Source organism: Telopea speciosissima, chromosome 10, assembly GCF_018873765.1.
Source record: "Telopea speciosissima isolate NSW1024214 ecotype Mountain lineage chromosome 10, Tspe_v1, whole genome shotgun sequence".
NCBI classification, from domain to species: Eukaryota; Viridiplantae; Streptophyta; class Magnoliopsida; order Proteales; family Proteaceae; genus Telopea; species Telopea speciosissima.
The window spans coordinates 33,479-57,594 of NC_057925.1; the positions used below are offsets into that span (position 1 = coordinate 33,479).

At 41.0% G+C, this 24,116-nt stretch overlaps 2 protein-coding genes and 1 pseudogene across 2 annotated transcripts in view; 1 reads left to right on the forward strand and 2 right to left on the reverse strand.

The window, feature by feature from the left end:
- Positions 1-396: 396 nt before the first annotated feature.
- Positions 397-4,215, reverse strand: LOC122642165 (annotated as a pseudogene).
- Positions 4,216-14,181: 9,966 nt separating this feature from the next.
- On the forward strand, positions 14,182-14,613 carry LOC122642166 (uncharacterized mitochondrial protein AtMg00810-like). The gene has a single exon (XM_043835592.1). It carries the CDS (start codon positions 14,182-14,184, stop codon positions 14,611-14,613), a length of 432 nt encoding a protein of 143 aa, XP_043691527.1.
- A 4,871-nt stretch (positions 14,614-19,484) lies between these two features.
- Positions 19,485-24,116, reverse strand: part of LOC122643901 (probable apyrase 1) — a 37,412-nt gene continuing 32,780 nt past the window's right edge. Inside the window, exons 6-9 of the mRNA XM_043837475.1 lie at positions 20,789-20,880; positions 20,028-20,245; positions 19,721-19,910; positions 19,485-19,617 (exon numbers count right to left, since the gene is read on the reverse strand). Coding sequence (XP_043693410.1) covers positions 19,502-19,617; positions 19,721-19,910; positions 20,028-20,245; positions 20,789-20,880 — 616 coding nt within the window. The 3' untranslated portion in view covers positions 19,485-19,501. The remainder of the gene's footprint in view (positions 19,618-19,720; positions 19,911-20,027; positions 20,246-20,788; positions 20,881-24,116) is intronic.

Sequence of the window (24,116 nt, forward strand, 5' to 3'; positions counted from 1 at the left end):
TAATATGTGATTGAATCTCGGAAGCATAAAACTCCTTCCTTGTTTGTGGTGCCCCCTTTTTTCCAAGAAAAGTGTAATAGATTTAGAGCTATTTCCCAGGGTCAGACTACTCAAGAAGATCAGCAGTCTAGCCTAGTTGCTTCCCTTCTAGTCGCTTCCTCAGATTCTGGATCCCTCTCTCAGGCGCTCGTATAGAGCCCTCTAAAGTTTCTTATCCCATTGAAGGATTTGTGTCTTATCTTATGGATCGTTTTCCCCAGTACATTACGTTACTAGAATAGGCGGTTGGCTGCTGCGCTACAGATCTCACCGGAAGGGTCTTTTCCTTTGCTTGCGGACATGGAAAACACGTCTATCCTCCATAAAATGTGTTTATACAAATTTTGGTACAACGAGATTAATTAAATCATTGATTTTACACATTTATATTAATTATTACAATCATAAAGGATGCAATAAAGAATGCTGGGTAGATAAACAAGAAGACCTAGTTAACCTGCAAATGTACCTTACAGCTTCTATGAAGAAGGGACTGATGTTGGAGTTCGGAGAAGTTGTTGTAGCAATCGTGCTGCAAGACATTGGGTAATCCCTCCTACAACATGCCCCCCAAGAATACGAGCTTCTGGTTCTTGTAGGACCTGGGCACGTTGTCAAGTGAGTTACTATATACTGGCAGAAAACATGTCTTGAACATCGAATATGATGTCAACTTAGATTTATTGATCATGTCAAATGAAAATATTCACATTTTAACTGGATCCATGTAGCCGACCCCATTAAGTTGGGATAAGGTTATGATTGTTGTTGTTGTTTTGTATAATTTCAAATTTTGTGTTTAGGTTCTTTGCTGTTAGTTTAGCATATCCCCACATTAGTTTGCATTATTTCTTTATTTTTTGGCATTTTAGTTAGACTTTTTGCATGTTTGATTCTTTGAATGGTATTTCTGTAAATACTGTGTTTTCTCCATAAAAGTACCCTTATTTCTTATCCCATCCCTAATTTCTTATGTTCTCGAGTTCTTGAATCAGCTCCAAGTATCTAACCCTTGAAATTCAGCCCCAGAGCATCCGTAGACCTTTAACCCCCCCATCATCTGGAATCAACAGACCACCTTTTCTCCTTCATGATACATATTGGAAGGGTAGGCAGCCAGCTGAGTTCCCTCCCTTCCAAAATTTCACCTTCTCATACCTGTATAATTATAGAGATCTGGAATCAACTGCACTTTATCTAAAATATGAATTTTAATCTAGATTAATCATTTATACTATTTTTCCAATTGTGTATGATTGCATCATCTAAAGTGGTCTACATGCAGAAAGCTTGCAATTTGGAATAGTTATATAAATTTCCTAAGGGAAAAGGGGCGGTCTGCCCAGCCATGTGTCTGTCTCTCTCTCCACCCCCTGTGAAATGAGACCCCTGCCCAGCCTGTCCCGCACTCCCCATTGGTGCCTGCCGCTAGCTTGCGGAAAGCAAGCGGTGTGCCCAACCCTAGCCCATTTCCTAGTAGTCATAAACTTTCTATGTTGATTCTCTTCTTATACAAGATGCAGGGTATGATGTATATAAACCGAAACTAATTGATCATAGGATTGTCAATTTATCGGACATTCTACAAGGTAACCGATAAGCACCAGAAATGGTAAATATTTTCAAAGCCACCTTCAGTCCAACCTAGACAGGAAATGAAATAAGAAACCTCCTTACACATTTCTTACCTGTAAAATAGGCTGGAGAAGGGCTGGATCATAATTCTCAGAAGTTTGTAGAAGCCCCCACACTCTGAAGACTTGATTTCGAAGTGCCAGCATGCTCTCCTGTTCACTGCCACTCATTACAGAAGGTCCAGTTGTGCCGACATTGAAGACTAGAGTCCTCACAATATCAGGGATGGAGTTGTATGTATCAATCATCATGCCCAGAACAATAGCTTCAGTGACACGGACAGCCTCTTTGATAACTAAAGATCTTAGCTCCTCACCACCAGGACCCAATAATAGTTTCAAAACCGGTTGCAAAGCATCTTTAGCAGAAAAATCTCTATCCTTGCGTCCTTGAACAAGTAGGTTTTCAAGCCTATTCCACCTGTCCCAAGCAAAAGGCAATATATTTTGACTGAGTTAAATATAATAACACCAGTGACTGAAAAACCAATGACTCAGAACAATTTGGCTTGCCTGAATCTACCGTCTTTGAACAGCAATTCTATTAGAGCATCTCTGAGATAGGGATTTGGATCAGTAAGAAGTCTTTTTGCAAAATATGGATACGAAGCAGCCAGAACCTTAAAATTGGGATCAGCATAAAGAGCTAAGCCTTCTAGTACAGTGAGAGACCTCAATATTAGTGCATAATATGCTGGGACTGCAAACAATTTGAAGACAATTTCACTGATGTCAATCTCCACAAGAAAGCAATATCAGAGAACCTACTTTCCAGCATATTTGTATGATTGTGGCCCTTGGGATCAGAAAAACTAAGGACTTAAAATGAAACCAGCTATTAAGTCAACAACGGAATTGAGAAATCCACAGTATTGGTGCAGGTTGCAAGTTTTACAGTAGCCTTGTAGACACAATCAAGACTCACCATTGAATGGATATTGATATAAAACTGCACCCAAGCCATCCACAAGTGTTTTGAAGTTGAGTTCACTGAGAGTTGAATTAAGTACATCATCAAAGAAGTTTCGAAGTGCTGGGACAATTGGAGAAACATCCACGTCTGGAGACAAGAAATCCAAAGCATAATAATCACGGGCCATAGCTTCATAGTCCCGATTAACCATGTGAACAACATGACCAATAATAGCAAACCTTGCTTCTTCCGGGTTCTCACTCATCATCCCAAAATCAAGAAAAGCAAGCTTCCCCTCTGGCGTCGCCAGGAGATTACCTGGATGAGGGTCTTCATGAAAAGAACCATACTCTAAGCAATTGCCTAAGGCTGCATTGAATACCGGCATTTACCAAATCCAGGACCTTCAACCCCTGTTTCTCAATTGCTTCTTGCTTATTTAGCTTGACACCATTGACCCATTCCATCGTCAATACTTTCCCACTGGTATAATCCCAAAAGATTTCTGGGACAAGAACATCTTCCTTGTCAGCATATAATTTCTTAAACCTCCGTGCATTCTGCCCCTCCTGCATAGTCCTGTCACAATTAAGTTGAATACAAGGAGAAGTCCTCATATACACTAAACCCAGTGTATTTCACAAGTTCTAGATCATCAAGGTATGACGTCCAATAGAATCAAAGTTTGGAGTAGAAAGCAAAAACAAAGAAGATTATTTTATATCAAGAGCATTCAGACATGAAATGAAGACAAAATTCACACTATGAATGACAAAAGGGAAGAATTCTTTGGAAAACTTACCTGGACATAGTCAAGTTCTTGAAATACTCTACGAGCAAATTCATCAATAAGAGCAACAACGTCACTGGAGATTATGTCAACATATTTATTTATAAGAAAACCCACACCTCTGATCAGGTAAAAATCCAGTCCTATGGCTTCTTCAATACAAGGCCGTTGTACCTTTACAGCAACAACCTGTCCAGAACACCTCAGTTGCGCTTTATAAACTTGGCCCAGACTGGCTGCCGCAATAGGGGATGGAGAAATAGATGAGTAAATAGAATCAAGTGGCAATCCCAACTCTTTCTCAATGCATGAAAAAGCTTCTGCATTCGGGAAAGTTGGCAGAGCATCCTGATCAACAAAAGAAACATTCAAGCTTCATTTAGCATCTGAGCTCTACTCATAACTACAATCGCAAAAAGATTATACTGGGGAAAGTGGTCAAAAACAATGCAATACTTGACTTTCAGCAAAGAATCTACAAAGACGGTGACCAAGAATAAATTTGCAAAACCTCAACCAAAACCAGCAGGAAGAAATACGTCACAACAATTTAAGGGAAAAAATAAACACCAAGACCTTGTAGGAGACAGTAAAAGACTCTGAGCGAGAAATGCTGAAATCAGATGAGAAAAAATGAATAAAATGGTCACAAGAACACATGGGACACCCCTCCAATGCAGACAAATAAAAGGATGAAAACAGAAAAGAAATCGGAACATATGAAAATCAACGTAATTCCCCTGCTGACCTGCTCTGATTATGAACCCACAGAATACATTTTGCGATTGGGCTGGCAATCTGATTTCATTAACAATGAAAAGTAACCAATATAACCCCATTCATATAGAACTCATAACCATACAAGACAAAGAAAGACCAAAGGGACTTTTTCGGGGGAGGGGGGTCAGGGGGTGCGAAGAAATATAAAACCCATGGGAAGAAAATTGTGTTCCATGCCCATAGAGGGGAACTGTACTCTATGTAATATGTACTTATTTTCCATTCCATTTCCATCTCTTCAATTCCTAATGTGGTTCTAGGTCACCTAATGGAATAGGTTTCAAAACCCAACAGTAAACCAGAATCTCAGGAGGTAGGAACCAGAAACCAGCAACAGGAGAAATTCAATAAATCAAATAAAAACAAAACTGATAAGGTCCAGAAATAACAGAATAGATATGCAGGATTTAAGGCCTCAGTTCAGAAAATAATTAGTGATCTAATTTCAATAAGAAATAATGAAATGCAACAGTAGACAGACATACAGCATCCATCTGAAAGCCTTGGATAAGTGTCTTAAACAGACTAAATACAAAAAATCAGGAAAGTAATTAAAAGCATAGTGGTCAAGGAGCCAAGGCGACCCAATGTGGTGGAGGGGCGCACGTCTAGGTGACAAAGCACCCTAGTGTTCTCCCCCCTATCCCATATATCTAGTATAGACCGACCATATAAATCATATGTAAATTAACAACCAATTAAAGAAACCAGCAGTTACATATAAATTAGCATCCACTGTAAGATGACTGATTGTTCACAACAAACTGGTTGTAAAAACCAGCATTTAAATATAAATTGAACAAAGAAGATATTTCAGTTATTCAGTTCAATGATATTTGAGATGTCACATAAGATCAGAATTAATTCTAGCAGAGAATTAGCAATCAACTACAACAGTATAACCAGATACAACAGTATCGTAAGGTTTAAGATTCAATGATTCCATGTATCACAAGCATTATAATCTTGTGCACTGCCAAATAAAAAGGTTAGGGAAAATATCTATATTATATAACAAAAAAAACAGCATAAGGCGCCCGCCCAACCACCTAGGCAGACCAAGGCGGTCGGCTTACCTACATCCAGTAAGGTGAGGCATTGCCTTGACAATTTAAAGGCATCCGGACGACTAGGTGGTGCCAATGTGACGCCATGACAACTAGGATTAAAAGGAAACAGGACTGAACACATCTCAGCCTCGGTAAGCAACTCAACAGCAATAAATAAAAAGAAGGGTTAAATACGCATACCCCTAAAATGCACCCCATATTCCTCATGCCCCCCCTAAGGTTCTAATAAGTCCACACTCAACCCCTGAAAACTCCACCTACCACCCCTATTTTACCCCTCTAAAGCCATTTAAGTCCACACCAGGCGTTAAATGCTAAAAAATGACCAAATTATCCTTTCTTCTATCTTTTTTGTAATTTAAAAAGACCTAATTGCCCTGATCTATTTGCTAAAATTTGAAAAGACCAAAATGCCCTCATCTTCCCAAATCATCATCTTCCTTTACAATATAGATACCCAATACTACCACCACCACCACCACCGCCACCCACCATTAACACCATCTCTCTCGCATTCACTCTCCTCGCACCATCACTCATCGGAAGAGGATCCTCACATATCCATATCAACTCGGGGTCCAATACTGAGGTGGAGTCGGAATCGTCAAAGCTTTACAGCCACGGCAGCCCTGAAGGGCCTGAACTTGAAGCTTCGTCGTCTTGGTCGCCACTGATTCAAGAGGTAATCTGTAGCCTTATTCGTACTCGACGTACTACATGAAGAGGCCATCGATGGCAGTTCCTTCTGTCGTTTACGAGGGGCCTCGAATGTCTGCAGCAGCAGCTCAGTGGCCGGAATATTCATACTCTGGGAATCCACAGTATGGAATGGGGGGTTAGTTTGGAATTCCGATGCATTTGCCACCTCGTGATCCTTACTACAACCGGCCACCAAGTCCTTCGGCGGCAACTCCTCCACCTCCGTCTCCTCCTGAGGTCTCTGTTTGGTACTTCCTCGATCCCTTCAATTCGGTTGACGGTGGTTATCCCGGGTATTATTCTAGGGGGAGTTAAAGAATTGGGTCGAACACCAATAATCCTGATTCAAAGTAAGTGAGGGAGAGAGAAGGAATTCCTGATTTGGAAGATGAGAATGAACCAAAGCCATTAAAGGAAGCAAAACGGAAGGGGAAGAAAGTGGAGGAAAATGTAAAAGGGGATTCAGGTGAGGGTACTTCTCAAGCTGTTGCACCATTACAAAGTGAAGATAGTTTGCCATCAGTTCAGGAGAAAAAAATCAAGAGTGGCCCTGAAACTATTGCTCCGAAAAGCATAGAAGAAGAATCCCAGAAGGAAAGGTGTGAGCTTTGAGATAAATGAGACTTCAACTCAAGATGATGAGCTTGGTGGACATGATGAGTCCTCCAAGGCAAGTAGCTTGACCACATTGGCTGCTCATGGCACACGGGACCTCCGAGAAGTTGTAAAGGAGATTAGGGACGAGTTTGAGAATGCGTCCGAGTATGGGAAAGAGGTCGCAGCTATGCGTCTTACTCTGTTATGTTCTTAGCTAGATGAGGTGGTGTTGGAGGTGGGGCTTCACGGTGGTAATGGTGTTAATGGTGGGTGGCGGTGGTGGGGGTGGTGGTAGTATTAGGTATCCTAAAAGAAGATGATGATTTGGGGAGGATGAGAGCATTTTCGTCTTTTAAAGTTTAGCAAATAGGTCAGGGCAATTAGGTCTTTTCAAATTTTAGAAAAGATAGAAAAAAATGGGTAGTTTGATCATTTTTTAGCATTTAACGCTGATGTGGACATAAATGGCTTGAGGGGGTAAAGTAGGGGTGGTAGGTGGAATTTTCAGGGGGTGTGTGTGGACTTGCCAGAACCTTAGGGGGGGCATGAGGAATATTGGGTGCATTTTAGGGGGGTATGCGTGTATTTAACCCTAAAAAGAAATAAGACTATAAGAGTACTAAAATAGCCCACGATTTGGACTGGGGCATCTAGTGAACCAATGGTTCAGTTGAACGAGAAAATTTGTTTAAACTATGAATCACATGTCAGAAACAATCTTTGTTCTTCAAGCTATCGCGGGAATAGATCTTCCTCTTCTTTCTTCTGTTGGAGATCTGCATCAACTCTCCTCGCCTTGATGAAACTCAACCTCGAGTATTGTAAAGCCAAGGAATCAACTTCACATGGTGTACATCCAACTTCAAACCACAACAAAACACGAGCAGCTCATGGATGTTAGGAATGAAATCCTCAAGTCATGGAGCTCATTCTTTGAAGAACTGTGGTGGAATCACAAACTATATAACTTCCATTAATAATGCAATCTATAATGGTCCAGTCTCAAGTGGAATATCCTCAGAGTTTTTCACAACCGTATTATTGTTCTCTTCCACCATTGATTCAATCTCTTCAGCCTTGACTGTACCAAATTCCTAGGTGTCTTCTGTTAAGATTTAGGGGTATTTATTTACCCAAAAAAAAGATTTAGGGGTACTTTAGTCTATTTCAACCTCTAAGGCTATTCTCAGTTGTATTTACTTGGTTTAGTAGAGTGTCATGGGTACAAAGGTATTATTGTCTTTGTATCCTTCTTTTATTCTAGCAATGAGATATTAAAAATATTAGGGGAGAGTCTACGGTAGAGAATTGAACTCTCTTCCACAGGCTATTCCCCCTTCTCGGATAGCTTGTTTCGTCTCCTTTCTTCCTCTTTCTCTCTTCTTTCTTCATTCTCTCTAACCTGGTTACAAAATCCTGGCATTGTAACATTGTATCAGAGCTCCTGTAATCAGGTTTGCAATTTTTTTCCTTCCCCTCTGGTTTTTCTCTTTCGGTTCTCACCTTTGGGTATGCAGCTAAGTAGCTAACTACTGCTGCATCTACAATGAAGTAATCACTCCTCTCATTCATGGAGTGTTTGATAACAAGTTATCTCATGTTTTCTGGCTACTGAATTGAAGATTAGTGTTTCCCTGTACCTTGGTATCGATTTTCATGGAAATCCTGCAACATCAATTTTCATGAAAACCCAGCAACATCGACTATCTGGTTCTGTTGATTTTTTATGATTGATTTCTGGAGCTTATGGGTTCTTGGCTCTTAGTTGCTGCTGTGTATTGATACTGCAACAAATTTGATAGTTCTACAGTTCAAGTGACATTGATTTCTGCTACTTCAACAAAATCCTGCAACATCAATCTCATGACTGGTTGGTTTTCTGGTGTTTTAATTTGGTGAAGATTTTTTTTACTGCCGGTATTTTATTCCAGCCCTACTTGGTTCTCCTATATGCTAAATTGATTTCTTGCGTTTTCTAGAACCCTGATTGTTATCAGATTATTTTTTGTATTCTATTTTTTTGTGTCATGGCTGAGACCAAGGCTACTACAGACCCGGTTAATGTTCAAATCACATCTATTAAACTCAAAGGGAGCTCTAATTACTTGCTATGGGATCAGGCTGTTAAAGTTTATATTATGGCTAAGGATAAGCTCTGGTTATTACTTCTGATCCTCCTGCATCAGATTCTAAAGACTATAATGAGAGGGTCAAGGACAATGCTATTATTCTGATTTGGTTATGGAATGCCAATGTGATGTTCCATACTACTGCAAAGGGCGTGTGGGATGATTTGAAAGAAACATATTCTCAACAGAAGAGTATGACTCGTATCTATGACCTGTATGAGAAGTTTCAATTTCAGCAATCTGACAAGTCTCTACAGGAATATTATAGTACTTTCAAGGGTATGGTTGAAGACTTGAATGTTTTCAGCCCCTTACAACAGATATTGAGAAGCTTAAGGCTCAACAGAATGAATTCTTCGTCTCCGAGTTCCTTATTGGTCTGAATTCTAATTTGAAGGTTGTAAAGGGTCATTCACTTGTTGGTGAGTCAGTTCCTACTTTGAATGACACCTATTCCAAACTTCAACGTGTTGCATAACTCTGCTTTCAATGCTGGTCATGGTCGTGGTTCTGGTGGACAGCAACCCGATCGTTCTAGTAGACAGTGTTCTTATTGTGGCAAGCCCAATCATACAGTTGAGACTTGTTGGGCCAAGCATGGGAAGCCATAATGGACTCAACAGTTGGTCAATCATGCAATGTTTGCTGATGGTTCTAATAATGGTGATTCCCAGTGCTACTAAACCTGGTCCATCTTCAAGTGATTCATCCTCCAATCTCAGTGAAGAGGTTCATCAATTGATGTGTAGTTTACAGAGTCTTGAGACTCTGCATCTACTGGAGCTTCCAGTTCCGCTGCCACTTTAGCTCATGCAGGTACACCTACTTTCTTTACTACTACTTCTACACACTGGATTGTTTATTTGGGGGCTTCCACCCATATGATTGGTAAGTCATCATTGTTTAATTAGTTTTCTTCAAATTCCCACTCCACCTGTCATTCTTGCAAATGGCACCTCTACTCCAATTATTGACCATGGTATAGTTCATCTTAATTCTAACATCACTCTTTCCTCGGTGTTGCATGTTTCACAATTTCCATTAAGTCTTTCTTTTGTTAGTCAGTTAACTAAGTCTTAACTGCTCAGCAACATTTTTTTCCTTTTCACTGTGTTTTTCAGGATCTTCACACGAGGAAGACGATTGGTGGAGGGTGTGAGAAAGATGGACTGTACTATCTCTACTGTGCTGCCCCTTCCACTTCTGCGGTAGCTACCACTGTTGGTGGGGTGTCTCCTTTCCAGTGGCATTGTCGATTAGGTTATTTGTCTTTTTCTAGGTTAAAACTTTTGCATCCTCAATTTAAGTCCTTAGCTAGGTTAAAGTGTATGGATTGTGAGTTGGGAAAGCATCATCGTGCCTCTTTTCCCTCTCGACCTGTGCCCCGTAGGCCATCTTTATTTTCTTTAGTTCATTTAGACATTTGGGGTCCTTGTCATGTAATATGCATAGTTTTCAGTATTTTGTCACTTTTGTCGACAATCGTTCTCGTCTTACGTGGTTGTACTTCTTGAAAGATCGTTCTAAGTTTTTCTCTATCTTTCAAAATTTTTATAATGAAATAAAGACTCAATTTGGTAGTCCTATTAAAGTTTTTCGTTCTGATAATGCCTTGGAATATGTTCAAAATGAAATTTCTTCTTTTTATGCTACTTACGGGGTAGTGGAACGGAAAAATAGACATTTACTTGAAGTAGCCCATGCCATTATGTTACATATGCATGTTCCCAAACAATTTTGGTGTGATGCAATCCTCACTGAGTGTTTCTTGATTAATAATATGCCATCTTATGTACTAGCCGATAAGTCCCCATTTTCAATTTTGTTTCCTGTATTGTTGACTTTCACTTTACCTCCTCAGGTTTTTGGTTGTGTGTGTTTTGTCCATAATTTTCATTCCCCAAGTGATAAGTTGGCTCCTAAGTCTACTAAGTGTGTTTTTCTGGGTTATTCTCATACTCAGAAAGGGTATCGATGTTATGTTCCAGTTACCCGGAAGCAGTTTATCAACGCAAATGTGACTTTCTTTGAAAGCATTCTTATTTTTTCTAATCAGCCCACCTAGTCTGGGGACACGTGGACTGATTCTAAACCACCTCCCATCCCTACCCTTATTCCTATCCCTACACCGCCACTACAGGTTTATCAACGCAAGAAGAAAGTGGGGCAGTCTGGTACGAAAGTTTCTGCTCCAACTCCATCACTGCCTGCAACAATTTCGACCTATAATGCAGATCCTAGTCCTGTTATGTCTGATGACTTACCAATTTTTGTTCATAGGGCTACACGCCAATGAACTCAAAAATCATTTGTTGTGTATCCGATTGACTAGTTTGTCTGGGGACACGTGGACTGATTCTAACCCACCTCCCGTCCCTACGCTTATTCTTATCCCTGCACCGCCACTACAAGTTTATCAGCGCAAGAAGAAAGTGGGGTAGTCCAATACAGAAGTTTCTGCTCCAACTCCATCACTGCCTCCAACAATGTCGACTTATAATGGAGATCCTAGTATTGTTGTGTGTGATGACTTACCAATTGTTGTTCGTAAGGCTACACGCTCATGAACTCAAAAATCATTTGTTGTGTATCTGATTAACTAGTTTGTCTCCTTGTCCGATCTTCCATCTTCCTATCATAGTTTTGCTCTCTCCTTGTCTAAGCTCTTACTGTCCCTGGATGGAAAACTGCTATGTATGCTCTTTTGACTTGTAATTCTTGGAGCCTGGTGGATTTACCATCTGGTAAGGACCTGGTAAAGTGTCGGTGAGTATATACTATTAAGTACCACTCTGATGATTGGGCTACTGAAAGCCCATTTGGTTGCCAAAGGGTACACTCGAACTTATGGGGTTGATTACTTTGAGACGTTCTCGTCGGTTGCCAGGTTGACTTCTGTGCGCCTTATTATCTCATTGGCAGTTAATCTTGATTGACCATAGTTTCAGTTGGAAATTAAAAATGCCTTTCTCTATGGTGACTTGCTTGAGGAGGTCTATATGGAGCAACCTCTCGGGTATGTTGCTCAGGAGGAGAATGGTGGACGTGTGTGCAGGTTGCATAAGGCGGTTTATGGGTTGAAACAGTCTCCTTAAGCTTGGTTCGAGAAGTTTAGTGCCACTGTGACCAAGGTAGGCTAATCTCAGTGTTACAGATCATTCCGTGTTTGTTCGTCACCAAGGAGAGAAGTTAGCTGTCTTAGCGGTCTACGTGGATGATATCATCATCTCTGGTAATGATGAGGTTGGTATTGCTAAGGTAAAAGGGTACTTGCAGTAGCACTTTCAGACCAAGGACTTAAGTCAACTCCAATATTTCCTTAGGATTGAATTTTTTTTTTGATAAATAAAAAATTCTATTACCAAAAGGAGAAAGAGGGAGGGGAGGATACAAGCAAAGCCGACACTAATCCCTACAAAGAGCAAGGACAAGACAAAGGGCCAAAGCCCAACCCAAATAAAAACTCGGAAGACAAGACAGGAAACCAAAGAACCAAGTCCGGTTCGCAAAGAGCAACAGCCAGGCAATCCAAGTAATCCTAAGCACTAGCTAACCCGGGTCAATTAGCTCACCACTTAGATCAAAATTTCTGAAATCTGAATTGAGCGGCGAATGCAACTTCGGGGCGGGCAGGGAGGAAGAAAGGTAGGGACGCTTCTTAGGGAAAGGAGGGGAGTTGGGGTTACAACAACGGAAAACAAGGGGATAAGGGGAGACAGCAAGGAGGGGAGGCCAGATGGATACAATGGTTGAGAGAGGAGGGGGGGGGACTGGCCCATTAGAACTAAATGGGTCAGGGAGAGAGGACCAAGGGGTTGGCTGGGTCAGAGAGGAAAAGGGAATGGGAGAGGGAGCTGGCCCATTAGCACCAGATGGGCCTGCCAGGCAGGGACTAGTGGTGGGATGGGCTATAGAGGGGATCAAAATCGGGGGGGGGGGGGTACCATGAAGGAGGGGGGAATCGAGGAGAGAGAAGGCGAAAGGGGTAAAACTCTTAGTTACTGATTTGAGAAAAGAGGATCTCCCAAGGTGAGAGGGGAGCGATTTTAGGGAAGGGCGCAGAGGAGCGACATGCTGAGGCATAACATGCACAACAAAAGCTGGGACAGTGGAGATTGACACAGGCAAAGAGGCCAGCTCATCGGGGGAGGGGAAAGCTGCATCATCACATAGGAGAGAGAAATAATTGAAACAAGCGACGTCAGGGGGGACCATTTGCTCAGTGTTGGAAGGACTGCAGGGAGATTTCGATGTCGGGAGATCCCTCAGGCAATTTCTTGGATTTCTTCTCCGGCCACGACTAGGGCTCCTCAGCTCAGAGGCTGCCTAAAGAGAAGCGGCGGCTTTGACTGGATAGCGATGATCAAAGACTTTGGCTAGGTTGCATTGCTTAAGGAATTCCATAAGAGAGATGGGGGCTTCGACTGGATTGCACTAACCAGGGGCTGCCGTAGGAGAAACATGGACTTCGACTAGGGGGTTGCTTAGATCCAAGTTAGGGCTGAGACCTTCGATAGAAGATGGCAGAGCAGAGGAAACATCATCTCTAAGGCTTCTTTCCCAACAGCAGGGCATTCTTTGCTCAGATGGCCAAAGACCTTGCAAGAAAAGCACTGAGGGGGGCGGTCCAATCGTAGCAGACAGCCTGGTTGAAGGAGAACCCTCCGTCATCAACAACGAGAATGGAAGTTGGCAGGGGAGAATCCGTTGGAACATCCACACAGATTCTGGTGAAGGCGAGACGATCTTGGACCTTTTAACTGCCATCAATGTAGAGTGGATTTCCAAGGACCGAACCAATCACGCTCAAACCTTCCTTACACCAGAAATGCAGGGGGAGCCCAGGGAGGAAGAGAACTGAGATCGAGCCTATGCATCTGAAGATATCGGTTCCAATGCCGTAAAAAGAGGTTTTCTTCCAACATTCCAAGGGCCACTAGCCAAAACTCTACCTCTGTGTTCGACTTCAGCAAACTTAAAGATAAAGAGGCCATTGTTGAGCAATTAAGTTTCGAAGCAGCCCTTTGTTTTCCATTGCTTGGTAAGAGAGGCTTTCACAAGGGGGAAGGGGGGCCAAGTTCCCATAAAGTGCCCCACCAAGCAGTTGTCCCATTTCTTAGCTTCATGGAGAAGGAGGTCAGCTTCATAATGGGCTGCCTTGGAGCCACTGATGAAGGCAGGAGGGACAAAATGTAGGGGGAAGCCATCACAAGATCAGGGGTTTTGGGAAGGGAAGAGAGAGGTCCAAGGTCGAGGTTCAGTGGTGGAGAGGAGGGAATCCCTGGGTTGAGATGGCACCACCCCAGGAAGGTCGGACATGGAGGTTCTCTCGTGACAACTATTTAGTTCAACATGTTAATGGCGACTGTGTTAAGTTATCTCTGCAAAGTTGAGTAGAGCATTTTTATTCCCTTTTGCGAGTAAATTTAAGCATCCATGAAAAGCGAAGAACAAACGAATCAAGAAATTTCTAACAGTTGCTTTCCCCTAATTCGATGGTTATCAAACAGTAACCAAAAAAGGAAATAGTATGCTTGCCTCAAAGCCAGTGGATATTCCTATGGACCCTCATCAGAAATTTGGAGTTGGAGTTAATGATGGTGAAATTCTCAAGGATGTGCATTCAAACAGAAGCCTAATTGGGAAGTTGATATATCTAGCAGTGACAAGGCCAAACATATCCTTTTCTGTAGGAGTACTCAATCAGCTCATGCAGTCTCCTCATAAAGCACATTGGGATTTTGTTGTTCGGATCCTTCAATACTTGAAGGGTGCTCCTGGTAAAGGACTTATTTATCATCCCAATAGGCAAATGGAGTTAGTAAAGTTCTCTGATGCAGATTGGGCAGGATCGGCTAGTGATCGTCGTTCTACTACAGAATATTGTACCTTTGTAGGGGGTAACCTGGTTACATGGCATAGTAAGAAACAAACTACCATGCAAGGTCCAGTGTTGAAGTAGATTATAGAGCCATGACTCATACTATTACTGAACTGATGTGGGTTCGGTTTTTACTTCTTGAGATGGGTTTTCCTATGCCAACACCAATGAAGATGTATTGTGACAACCAAACAGTTGTTTACATTGCTAATAATCATGTCTTTCACGAGAGGACCAAGCATAATGAAGTGGATTGTCACTTTGTTTGGAATGCAGTCTTGAAAAAGTTAATTGAGACTCCTTTTGTTCCTTCGTCAGATCAGCTTGCTAACATGTTCACAATGTCTTTGTTTGCTCCTAGTTTTTGTTCTTGTTGTAACAAGCTGAGCATGGGTGATATATATGCTTTAGCTTGAGGGGGAGTATTAAGATTTAGGGGTATTTTAGTCTATTTCAGCCTCTAAGGCTATTCTTGGCTGTATTTACTTGGTTTAGTAGAATGTCATGGGTACAGGGGTATTATTATCTTTGTATCCTTCTTTTATTCTTTTATTAATGGAACGGTCCGGTACTGGGTTTTAGCGAGACCGTTCTGGGATGGTTCCCGGTTCTAGTCCCAAATTGACACCCTTACTTCTATTGTCTACAATGAGGAAGGAAACCTCATTTTTGTTGTTGCTCTGGTCTCCTGTAGATGTTGCATCTGTCTACATGATGATTGCCAAGTCTACATGGTGACCGATCAACTTTTACTGTTAATGTTTTGAGGGCGTGATGCTATTTTGTCATTTAGGAATGGAAAGAGTTGCTTTAATTATGCCACATATATTGTCCACGATGGTGAGAGGAAAACTTTTTTTCTTTTAAATTATGTGCTTTGATCCCGTGTAGATTTTATGCCCATCCACATGATGAATTAACCTGGTGCCTGCATTTGGTCTTGTAGTTACTTGCATTATGGTTTATTAGCAGCTCGGGCTGAGATTCTGAAGGCTGTGGAAGGTTATGGAAATCCATGCATCTTGAATGGCTATCAGGGTATATTGGATATCTAACTTTCAAGAAATTACATTTTAATGATTTAACACTTTATCTTTCTTTTTCAAACCCTTAAGATATATATTGGTCATTCAGACTCTGTGATGAGAGTCCTTGATTTTTCAAATGCATAACAGGCTTGTGAATTAAAATCCATATACTTTTGTGCTAAACTGAATATTAAGGCATTGGCCATTCTACAACAGATAGATGTACTGCCTTACCAGGAAACATACTGGGACTCTAGTTCATACTACAGTTGTAGACATTGTGCAGAACAGTTTTATTGCTGTGACTTGCTGGAATTATTCTTGTGCTTCCTTTTCTTTGCAGGTGTCTTCTCCAAGCAATGAGATCAAGGCATCTTTGACTTTTCAACCTTCCATGGATGAGAGAATAATTTTCAAAAGAAATCTATCCAAAATAAAATTCCTGTAATACCCCTTGGAAATTTGGAGGAGAGAGAGAAGAGATAGGACAAATGGAGATTACAAGAGGAAACCATGCAAGGATTATTCTAGTTTAATTTTAGTTTTAAAGCTTTCTAGTTTAAGTTCCTAAGTTTGTGAGAAGACTTGGAGATTAGAAGAGGAAGCCATGCAAGGATTATTCAAGTTGTTCAAGCTTTATCCAATTCCATTCATGCAAAGCATAATTAATTCATGCACTTTCAACATTGGTGGAAGGGAGTATTAGTTCTTATTTTTATTTTTATTTTCTTCTTCTTCTTAACCTCTTAATTAACCTCTTAATTCTTCTAGTTTCTAATTTCTTCTTCTTATTCTCTACCTCTTTCTTCTATTATTTTTATTTTATTGGTATTCTCATCTCCTATAATCCATCCATTCTAGTAGGACTCTCATTCTCCTTTTTTCTTTTTTTTTTTATTCTCTTTCTCTACCTCTCTAATTCAATCATGCTTTTAGGATTTTATTTTTTGTTCACTATTATTATCATGCATTATGTTAGGATTTTAATTTAATTATTTTTGTTTTAATTTCAAATTTGATAGCGCCATTTCAAATGTGGTAGAAGCAAGCAATTTCAGTCCGATTCAAGCAACTTCGGGTTTCACCTCTCTAATCTCTTAGCCTCTCTCTTCCTTTGTTTTTTTTTTTTTTGTGTCGTCGTGATGTGTGGCTGTGATTTATTCCTTCCAATCCGCATTAGTATTGATAGGTTATATGAATATGTATTAGGACGTCAATTCAATTCGTTAGATACGTAGTTTCGCCAGATGCTTGTGAGTTAGGATACGTTTATTTAATTATCATTAGTTTAATTCAACACGTTAATTGATTTGGTTCACTTTGCATTGCTTTTAAGTGAGTAAAATAGAGTGGCGTACATCTCCTTGAGTTCGACCCGTAGCTACGATTGATCCGTACACTTGCGGTTATTATTTCTTGCAAACAACTATCACAATGCAAACAACCCAACTTGTTAATCTTAGTTGAGGTTCAAAAAAGCCTGCGCAAATTAAAACAGGACAGGTATTCGTATAATTAGCAACAGGAGATAGAGAAAAGCAATTTGGAGACATCATAATAGTTATTTTCAGGGGGGAAGGATAGGGTGGGGGGGGGGAATGTTCAAATCATGTATCCATTTAGTTACAGACTGCATCACATACTGGGGATCAGCTGAGGCTGACCCATGGATTACTTTATTCCTTATATCCCAAATGAAGTAGCAAGTTCTAATAAAAACCGAACAAAGCCAAAGAGAAGATTGCTTATTCAAATTTCTGGAAAGGAAAGGGAACGACACAGTAGTGCCAATGAAGGGCTGGAGAGAAGCTCTGTTCTCAATCCAAGGGGGCCATATGCCCAAATACGCTTAGTCCAATCACAAGATAGAAAGAGATGTTACATGGACTCATCACAAATACCACAAAGGACACAAGTAGAGTCGATTGTCGTCCATTTTGATGGAGCTATCTTGACGAGCAATCCTTTTGCACCAAGTAGCACAAAGGTTGATTTTTACTATTAAAAGAAATGATTGGTTTGCAAATTCCACCCAAGTTGCACAGAGGTCTTATTCGCATCTTCAATTTACAATGTTTGAATTCATTCTTGTTGTTTTTGACAATTGTTGAACTCTGGTTTCTTCAGAAAAGAAGAATCATGGTGGTGGTGAATGGAAATAATGGTTCAAGATGAGGGATCGTCATCTGTAACTTCATCACTCGCTTAGTTCTTCTCCCTGATGTCTCTCTCCCCTAGCTTTGGATCATCCTACCCGTGGCTTAGAGAGCTTAAATCCAAGGAGTGTGGGTTGTATCTCATCCATCTGTTGTTGTCCTGTGCCAACCACTTTTGTTGCTTCCAGTAGACTCAAGAATGCGAGCATCGCACTAGAGCAAATCTTGCAACGCAAATGGGGGATTTCAATCCTCTCCAATTCCCTAAAAGTGTACAGTGCGGCAGTTCGGGGTGGAGATGTTGACACCTGACAGCTCGGACATCCAACGGTCCGAGCTTATTGATTTCGGTTTTTTCTTTTCTTTCTTCTCGAGCTCGGCACCGTTGTATGTTCGAGCTGCCAAGTTTTGGCATCTCCACCCCAAACTGTCGCATTACACACTTTAAGGAATTGGAGAGGATTATTTTCCTGCAAATGGTAGCATAGGTGTGAAAGGAGTGTTGGGCTGAGTTTTATTTTTAATGTTTTAGTGTAAAAGGTAATTTAGTAAAGGGAGAATGTTCTCTGTGCCGTAGCACAGCCTACGCCCAACCACATGGGCAGCCTGTGCAGGGGGGTAGGGTGGTCATTGCGCCCACCCCCATGTGCCTGGGCGCAGGCTGCGCTGCAGCACAGAGAACAACGCCCCTTTAGTAAAATGCATTTCAAAAGTTATCACCGTTCAAAAATGGGTAACAGTTGATTTCAATACTTGGCGGGTGTGCCTTAAAATATTGGCAAACCTTAGGGGGTGGCGCTGATAATTTCCTCATAACAACTTATAAGCGAAAAGGTAAAATTAAAAAACAAAGAGGCACGGATCCGTGTTTTCCCATTCAAACTTTAAATCCTATCCATATGAAGTCTCTCTCGCTTGCCCCAAGGAAAACGCCCGACATTTCAGTTGAAACATGGATACAAATCTTGGTCAAAACCACAAGTTTCTTGTGGTTTTAACCAAGATATCTCGATTTCACCAATTTCCAAGATGAGTTGACCAGGTAATTGAAAAAATGCATGGTTTCAACCAAGATGATGAACAAACACTTATTTATATCTAATATCATTTAAATAAATGTTTTTATATTTGTTATTTCATTTACTTAAGATATTATTCATAAATAAACAAATACCTCCTTTTTTTTTGATAAAAGCAATTAATCCCTATTTGAATCCAATAAAAATAATTAAAAAAATCAAATTCTAAAAAAATAAAAAATCTAACCACAATTTAAGAACAAAAACTGGATTTTCGATAGTAGATGAAATTTTCAACTTTCTAATGCTGGGGGTTTTCTCAAATCTATAAATTCCACATCTGCGCCTGTGAGCTCATATTTGAAAGTAAGAAGAAAAAAAACACACTAAAAATTGAAGTCTAAGCTTTTACTAAAGAAAACTTAACATATGGATTTCAAAACATCGGCCTGTCCTCCACTGTCAAAAATGAAACTATCGCGCACTTTTTCTTTAGAAAGTAATGAATTTATGATACTTACCAAAAAAAAATGAATTTATGATACAAACCCAATATGAGTCAACATATTTTGCTTTGCTTCTCAAAATTTGACCCCCCGAAATAAACATTCAATTCTCAATCTGATGTACAACTCAAACCCGATCCTGTGAAGAATCGAAAGACAAACTTGTCTGCGGAGACGTCTGAGCATTATAGAAACATTGATTGTTGTGCTCAAGAACTGCCGGTGCAAAATGAAAACTGTTCCCCCAAAACTTGTTCCAGTCATGTTGACGAGGATGCAACTTCAATGGCACTCCCAAGTGGCCATGCTGCTTCAACCTGTGCGTTCCCATACTCCACTTTCTTCACTAATGTGATCTCTTGCCATGGATCTAGGGCTGTCCAACAAGCAACAATGTGAAAGATAAGAATTCCCAATGATTTTTTAACCAAAGAATATTCAGTCTGCAAGAATGCACCTGAGTAGTAAATATTACATACCAAACCCATCTACAAGCAACGTGAACTGATAGACAAGGTCCATGCATAGGTAAGGTAGATTTTCCTCTTCAATGTGTGGGTATGTGGATTTTGCATCCTCAAGTCTGGTTTCACAAGCACGTTTAGCTGCCTCCTTAAAGTCCACAGGTCGAACTTTTGCAACTGGAAGGTTGGGGTCTACAAAACCAGCCTGTCGTGGGCAGATCAATTCAGAATTAACATGATTGAAAGATAGAAAAATAATGCATCAATTCTATAGTCAAGACTAAAAGAGATGTTCAAAGCATCTACTTCAAGAATGACGAACCTCAGAAGCTCTGTCAAAGAAAAATGAAGCAACAAATAGATTTTTCTGTCCATCCCCACCACCACCATTCCATACCCCACCAAAAGTGCACTTCATGTGTGTACATGTTGATTCATTTACTTTGAGAGCCTTGATGGCAGCCTCTTTGCAATTGCCAAGGTTGGAACCTGATGGAGATGCGAATGCTTCATATACAGTACCCCCGTATTTGTACGACCCTTGGGGAAGAAGAAAAGGGAAAACAAAGGAAAAAGGAATTGCCTTTCAGAATAGAGTTCATAAAATGTACCACTTAGAACACAATGAAAGTCTGAAGGAAGCTACCACAAGTTGGAAGAAGAACATAAGAATACCAACAACACCACTAGCTTCTGCTACTATCGCTAAATGGAACAATGTCTTAGCAGAGCAGTGATATTGCCAAGTTAATACCTTCTTACTAGATGATTTTGCCACATAAAATTACATGCTTGCAAGTCACAGCAATAAAACTGTTCTGCACAATGTCTACAACTGTAGTATGAACTAGAGTCCCAGTATGTTTCCGGGTAAGGCAGTACATCTATCTGCTGTAGAATGGCCAATGCCTTTAGCACAAAAGTATACGGATATTAATTCACAAGCCTGTTATGCAGTTGAAAAATCAAGGACTCTCATCACAGAGTCTGAATGACCAATATATATCTTAAGGGTTTGAAAAAGAAAGATAAAGTGTTAAATCATTAAAATGTAATTGCTTGAAAGTTAGATATCCAATATACCCTGATAGCCGTTCAAGATGCATGGATTTCCAGAGCCTTCCACAGCCTTCAGAATCTCAGCCCGAGCTGCTAATAAACCATAATGCAAGTAACTACAAGACCAAATGCAGGCACCAAGTTAATTCATCATGTGGATGGGCATAAAATCTACACGGGATCAAAGCACATAATTTAAAAGAAAAAAAGTTTTCCTCTCGCCATCGTGGACAATATATGTGGCATGATTAAAGCAACTCTTTCCATTCCTAAATGACAAAATAGTATCACGCCCTCAAAACATTAACAGTAAAAGTTGATCGGTCACCATGTAGACTTGGCAATCATCATGCAGACAGATGCAATATCCACAGGGGACCAGAGCAACAACAAAAATGAGGTTTCCTTCCTCATTGTAGACAATAGAAGTAAGGGTGTCAATTTGGGACTAAAACCGGGAACCGTCCCAGAACCGTCTCGCTAAAACCCGGTACCGGACAGTCCCATTAATAAACGGGACAGTATTGGGATCTAATTTTGGTACCGAATAATAAATGGGACGGGACGGTTCTGGGACGGGGTTCCCAATGGTACCAGTACCGAAATACCGATTAGGTACTGAAACCATTTGTGCTCTTTCAAAGGGTCTATTTCATGTTATTGTATTGAAGGTCTATGGCAGTAGTTTGTCCTCACTAATTCTTACACTTCGTTTTGAGAAACTTACATGTGATCTTAGGGAGTTTGAAGAAGTAAAACCATGAAATTCATCTTGGATTTGTACTCTAAGTTGCTTTCTAATAATGGAACCATCTCGGAACCATTAAAGTGCTTCTCCCTTTTTTGTCGGGCTTAGAACTGTTTAGGAACCAGTACCGTCCCATCCCGTTAATAATCGGGACTGGGACTTAGGTTTGGTCCCGTTTACTAAATGGGATGGTACTGGGATTGGCACCTTTAGTACCAGTACCGATGTGGACCCGTCCCGAATACCGAGAACCGTCCCAATTGAGACCCTTAAATAGAAGCGGCATGATTGATGCAGATTTATCACCAAACTGGGCTTCTTTGCTTAGGAATAAGTCTAGGGTTGGGTTATATACATGTTGGGCCTTTGATCCCATGGGTTTTCTGTGTAATAGGCCACTTTTACGGAGGTTATCTTAATGACAGTAGGGATTCCATTGGCTTCTCGATGTTACTGCTGCGGAAGCCCCCAGAGGGGAACTACAGATTACTGCCTAGTTGATGGTGTTACGGCAGCAAAGGTGTGGGGTTTCTTTTCTTGCCTATTTGACATGGGGCCTCACCCAGGTCAGGACGTTAGGAGTCGGATAGCGCTATGGCATGGGTTGGCGAGCTACCGGTGCATCAGTGATTACATAGTTGGGCTGCTGCTTGCTCTGATCGTGTGGGAGCTATGGAAAGAAAGGAACAGCAGGAGGCATGGGGAGTCTAGGCGTACTGCTGCCACAATCATTGAACGCATTAGAAGGCGGGTGAAAGAGCTCCCGCTCCCCTCAAAGGTTGGCAGACGGGGGTCTGCAAGGGATGGGCTGATTCGGCAGTGGTTTGACCTAGTGGTAGCTCCGGTCAAAGCCACACGGCCCTTCCCTGTCTATTGGTGTCCCCCTTCAGTCGCTATTAAGCTTAATGTTGATGGGGCCTGTCGGGGCAATCCTGGAGACGGAGGGGGAGGGGGGGTCATCCGAAACAATGAGGGAGCAGTCCTGACAGTCTTTTCTAACAGCTATGGGAGGTGCACTAATGCTATTGCAGAGCTGAGAGCTTTAAGGGACGGCCTTCGCTTATGCCAGGATCTGGGGTACAAGGATGTGATTGTTCACTCAGACTCGGATACCACGGTTAGACAGATAACTCATAAGAGGTGTAGCCTGTGGCAGGGATGGTACTGGTTCAATGAGATCCTCCAGCTGATTGAAGCGACGAGGGCGACTGTGACCTTTGCTTACAGGGAGAGCAACAGGGCTGCTGACTGGCTGGCCAAGCAAGCTTGTGCCTCGCAATGCTCCATAACCTTCCAGCCGGATAACTTGCCGCTAGGCGGCTTTCGATGTATAGTGAGGGAGGATTGAGAGGGCCTGCCGGTCCTTAGAGTTTAGGGCTTGGTTTTGTTCTTGTGAGCTGATTTGCTTTGGGCTGGGGTAAGGCGGGAAGTCCCCCCCTGTATTCTTTATTCTTTTTTGTCTTAATAAATTTAAGGGGCTGGCTCGGGTCCTAGAGAAGTTCGGGTTTTTAAAAAAAAAAAAAAGGGCCTAAATATGAGTAATTAGGTTGCATATGGGATTATCTGTTTTAATTCCATACTTAGTTTTATTTTGGTGTTTTTGTTCTAAATTGAACCAGTTCAACCAGTGGTTCAATTTAAGTGATTTTAGTAGCTTTTCTTTTAAGTGTTTAGTTGGGCTGGATTAGGACTCTGTTTTGAGTCTATTTCAGTTTCCTAGGCAGCTTAGGCTACCAAATGAGTTAAAGATTGGGTTAGGCCTTTCCTTTTTAGTGTAGGCGTCTATTTTTGAGTCTTTTATATAAGGTTATAAAAGGGGGAAGTATTGAACACGGATTTGAAAAATGAAAAGCTTTTAGCTGCTCTTCTCTTTTGAAGATTTGTCTTGTGTTTGATCAAGGCTGGTGGGATCAGTGTTTGATCCGATTAGTACCTTGCGGTGGGAAGCCCAGGTGGTTTGTTTGGTTACCTTTGCATCTCCATTGTTGATCCACAGTCAAGCAATCTGATCTCAAGCTCTTGTTCTTCTCCAACAAGTAAGTTCAAATCCCAAAACCCTTGGAACTGCAGAAAGATGGAAGGGAATGCTCTTTTCAAAGATGAGAAACTTGAGGAATAGTTATGATTTATTACCCCATCCCTAACCTAATATATTTTAGTTCCCATTGTTCTCTTGGTTTCCTCATATGATTTAGTTTTACCCATTGTTCTCTTAGTTTCCTCATACGATTTAGTTCCCATCATTCTCGTAGTTCCCTCATATGATTTCTTGTTTATTGGGGTGATTTCCCTAACCTATTATTTTTCCATGGTTTTAAATCCTAAACTGAACCTATCCTTTGGTAAAGATCCTATTTTGGTTCCTAGTTTGAGCAATTCAAATCAAGAGCTACATCAATTGGTATCAGAGCTATGGCAGAGAATAGTTCAAGAACTCACCGTACTTAGAGGTTTATGGATACTGATATTACTACAAAGAAGGTGAAGCCTGAAGTTCCCTACTTTGATAGACAGACAGATTCATACATATTCCTTGATTGGTTAGATTCTTTAGATGAATATTTTGATTGGCATGAACGACTGAGGCAAGGAAGCTTCACTTTG

Coding starts and splice junctions, on each gene's coding strand:
- LOC122642166 (XM_043835592.1), top strand. CDS start 14,182: ATGCTTGCCTCAAAGCCAGTGGATATTCCTATGGACCCTCATCAGAAA.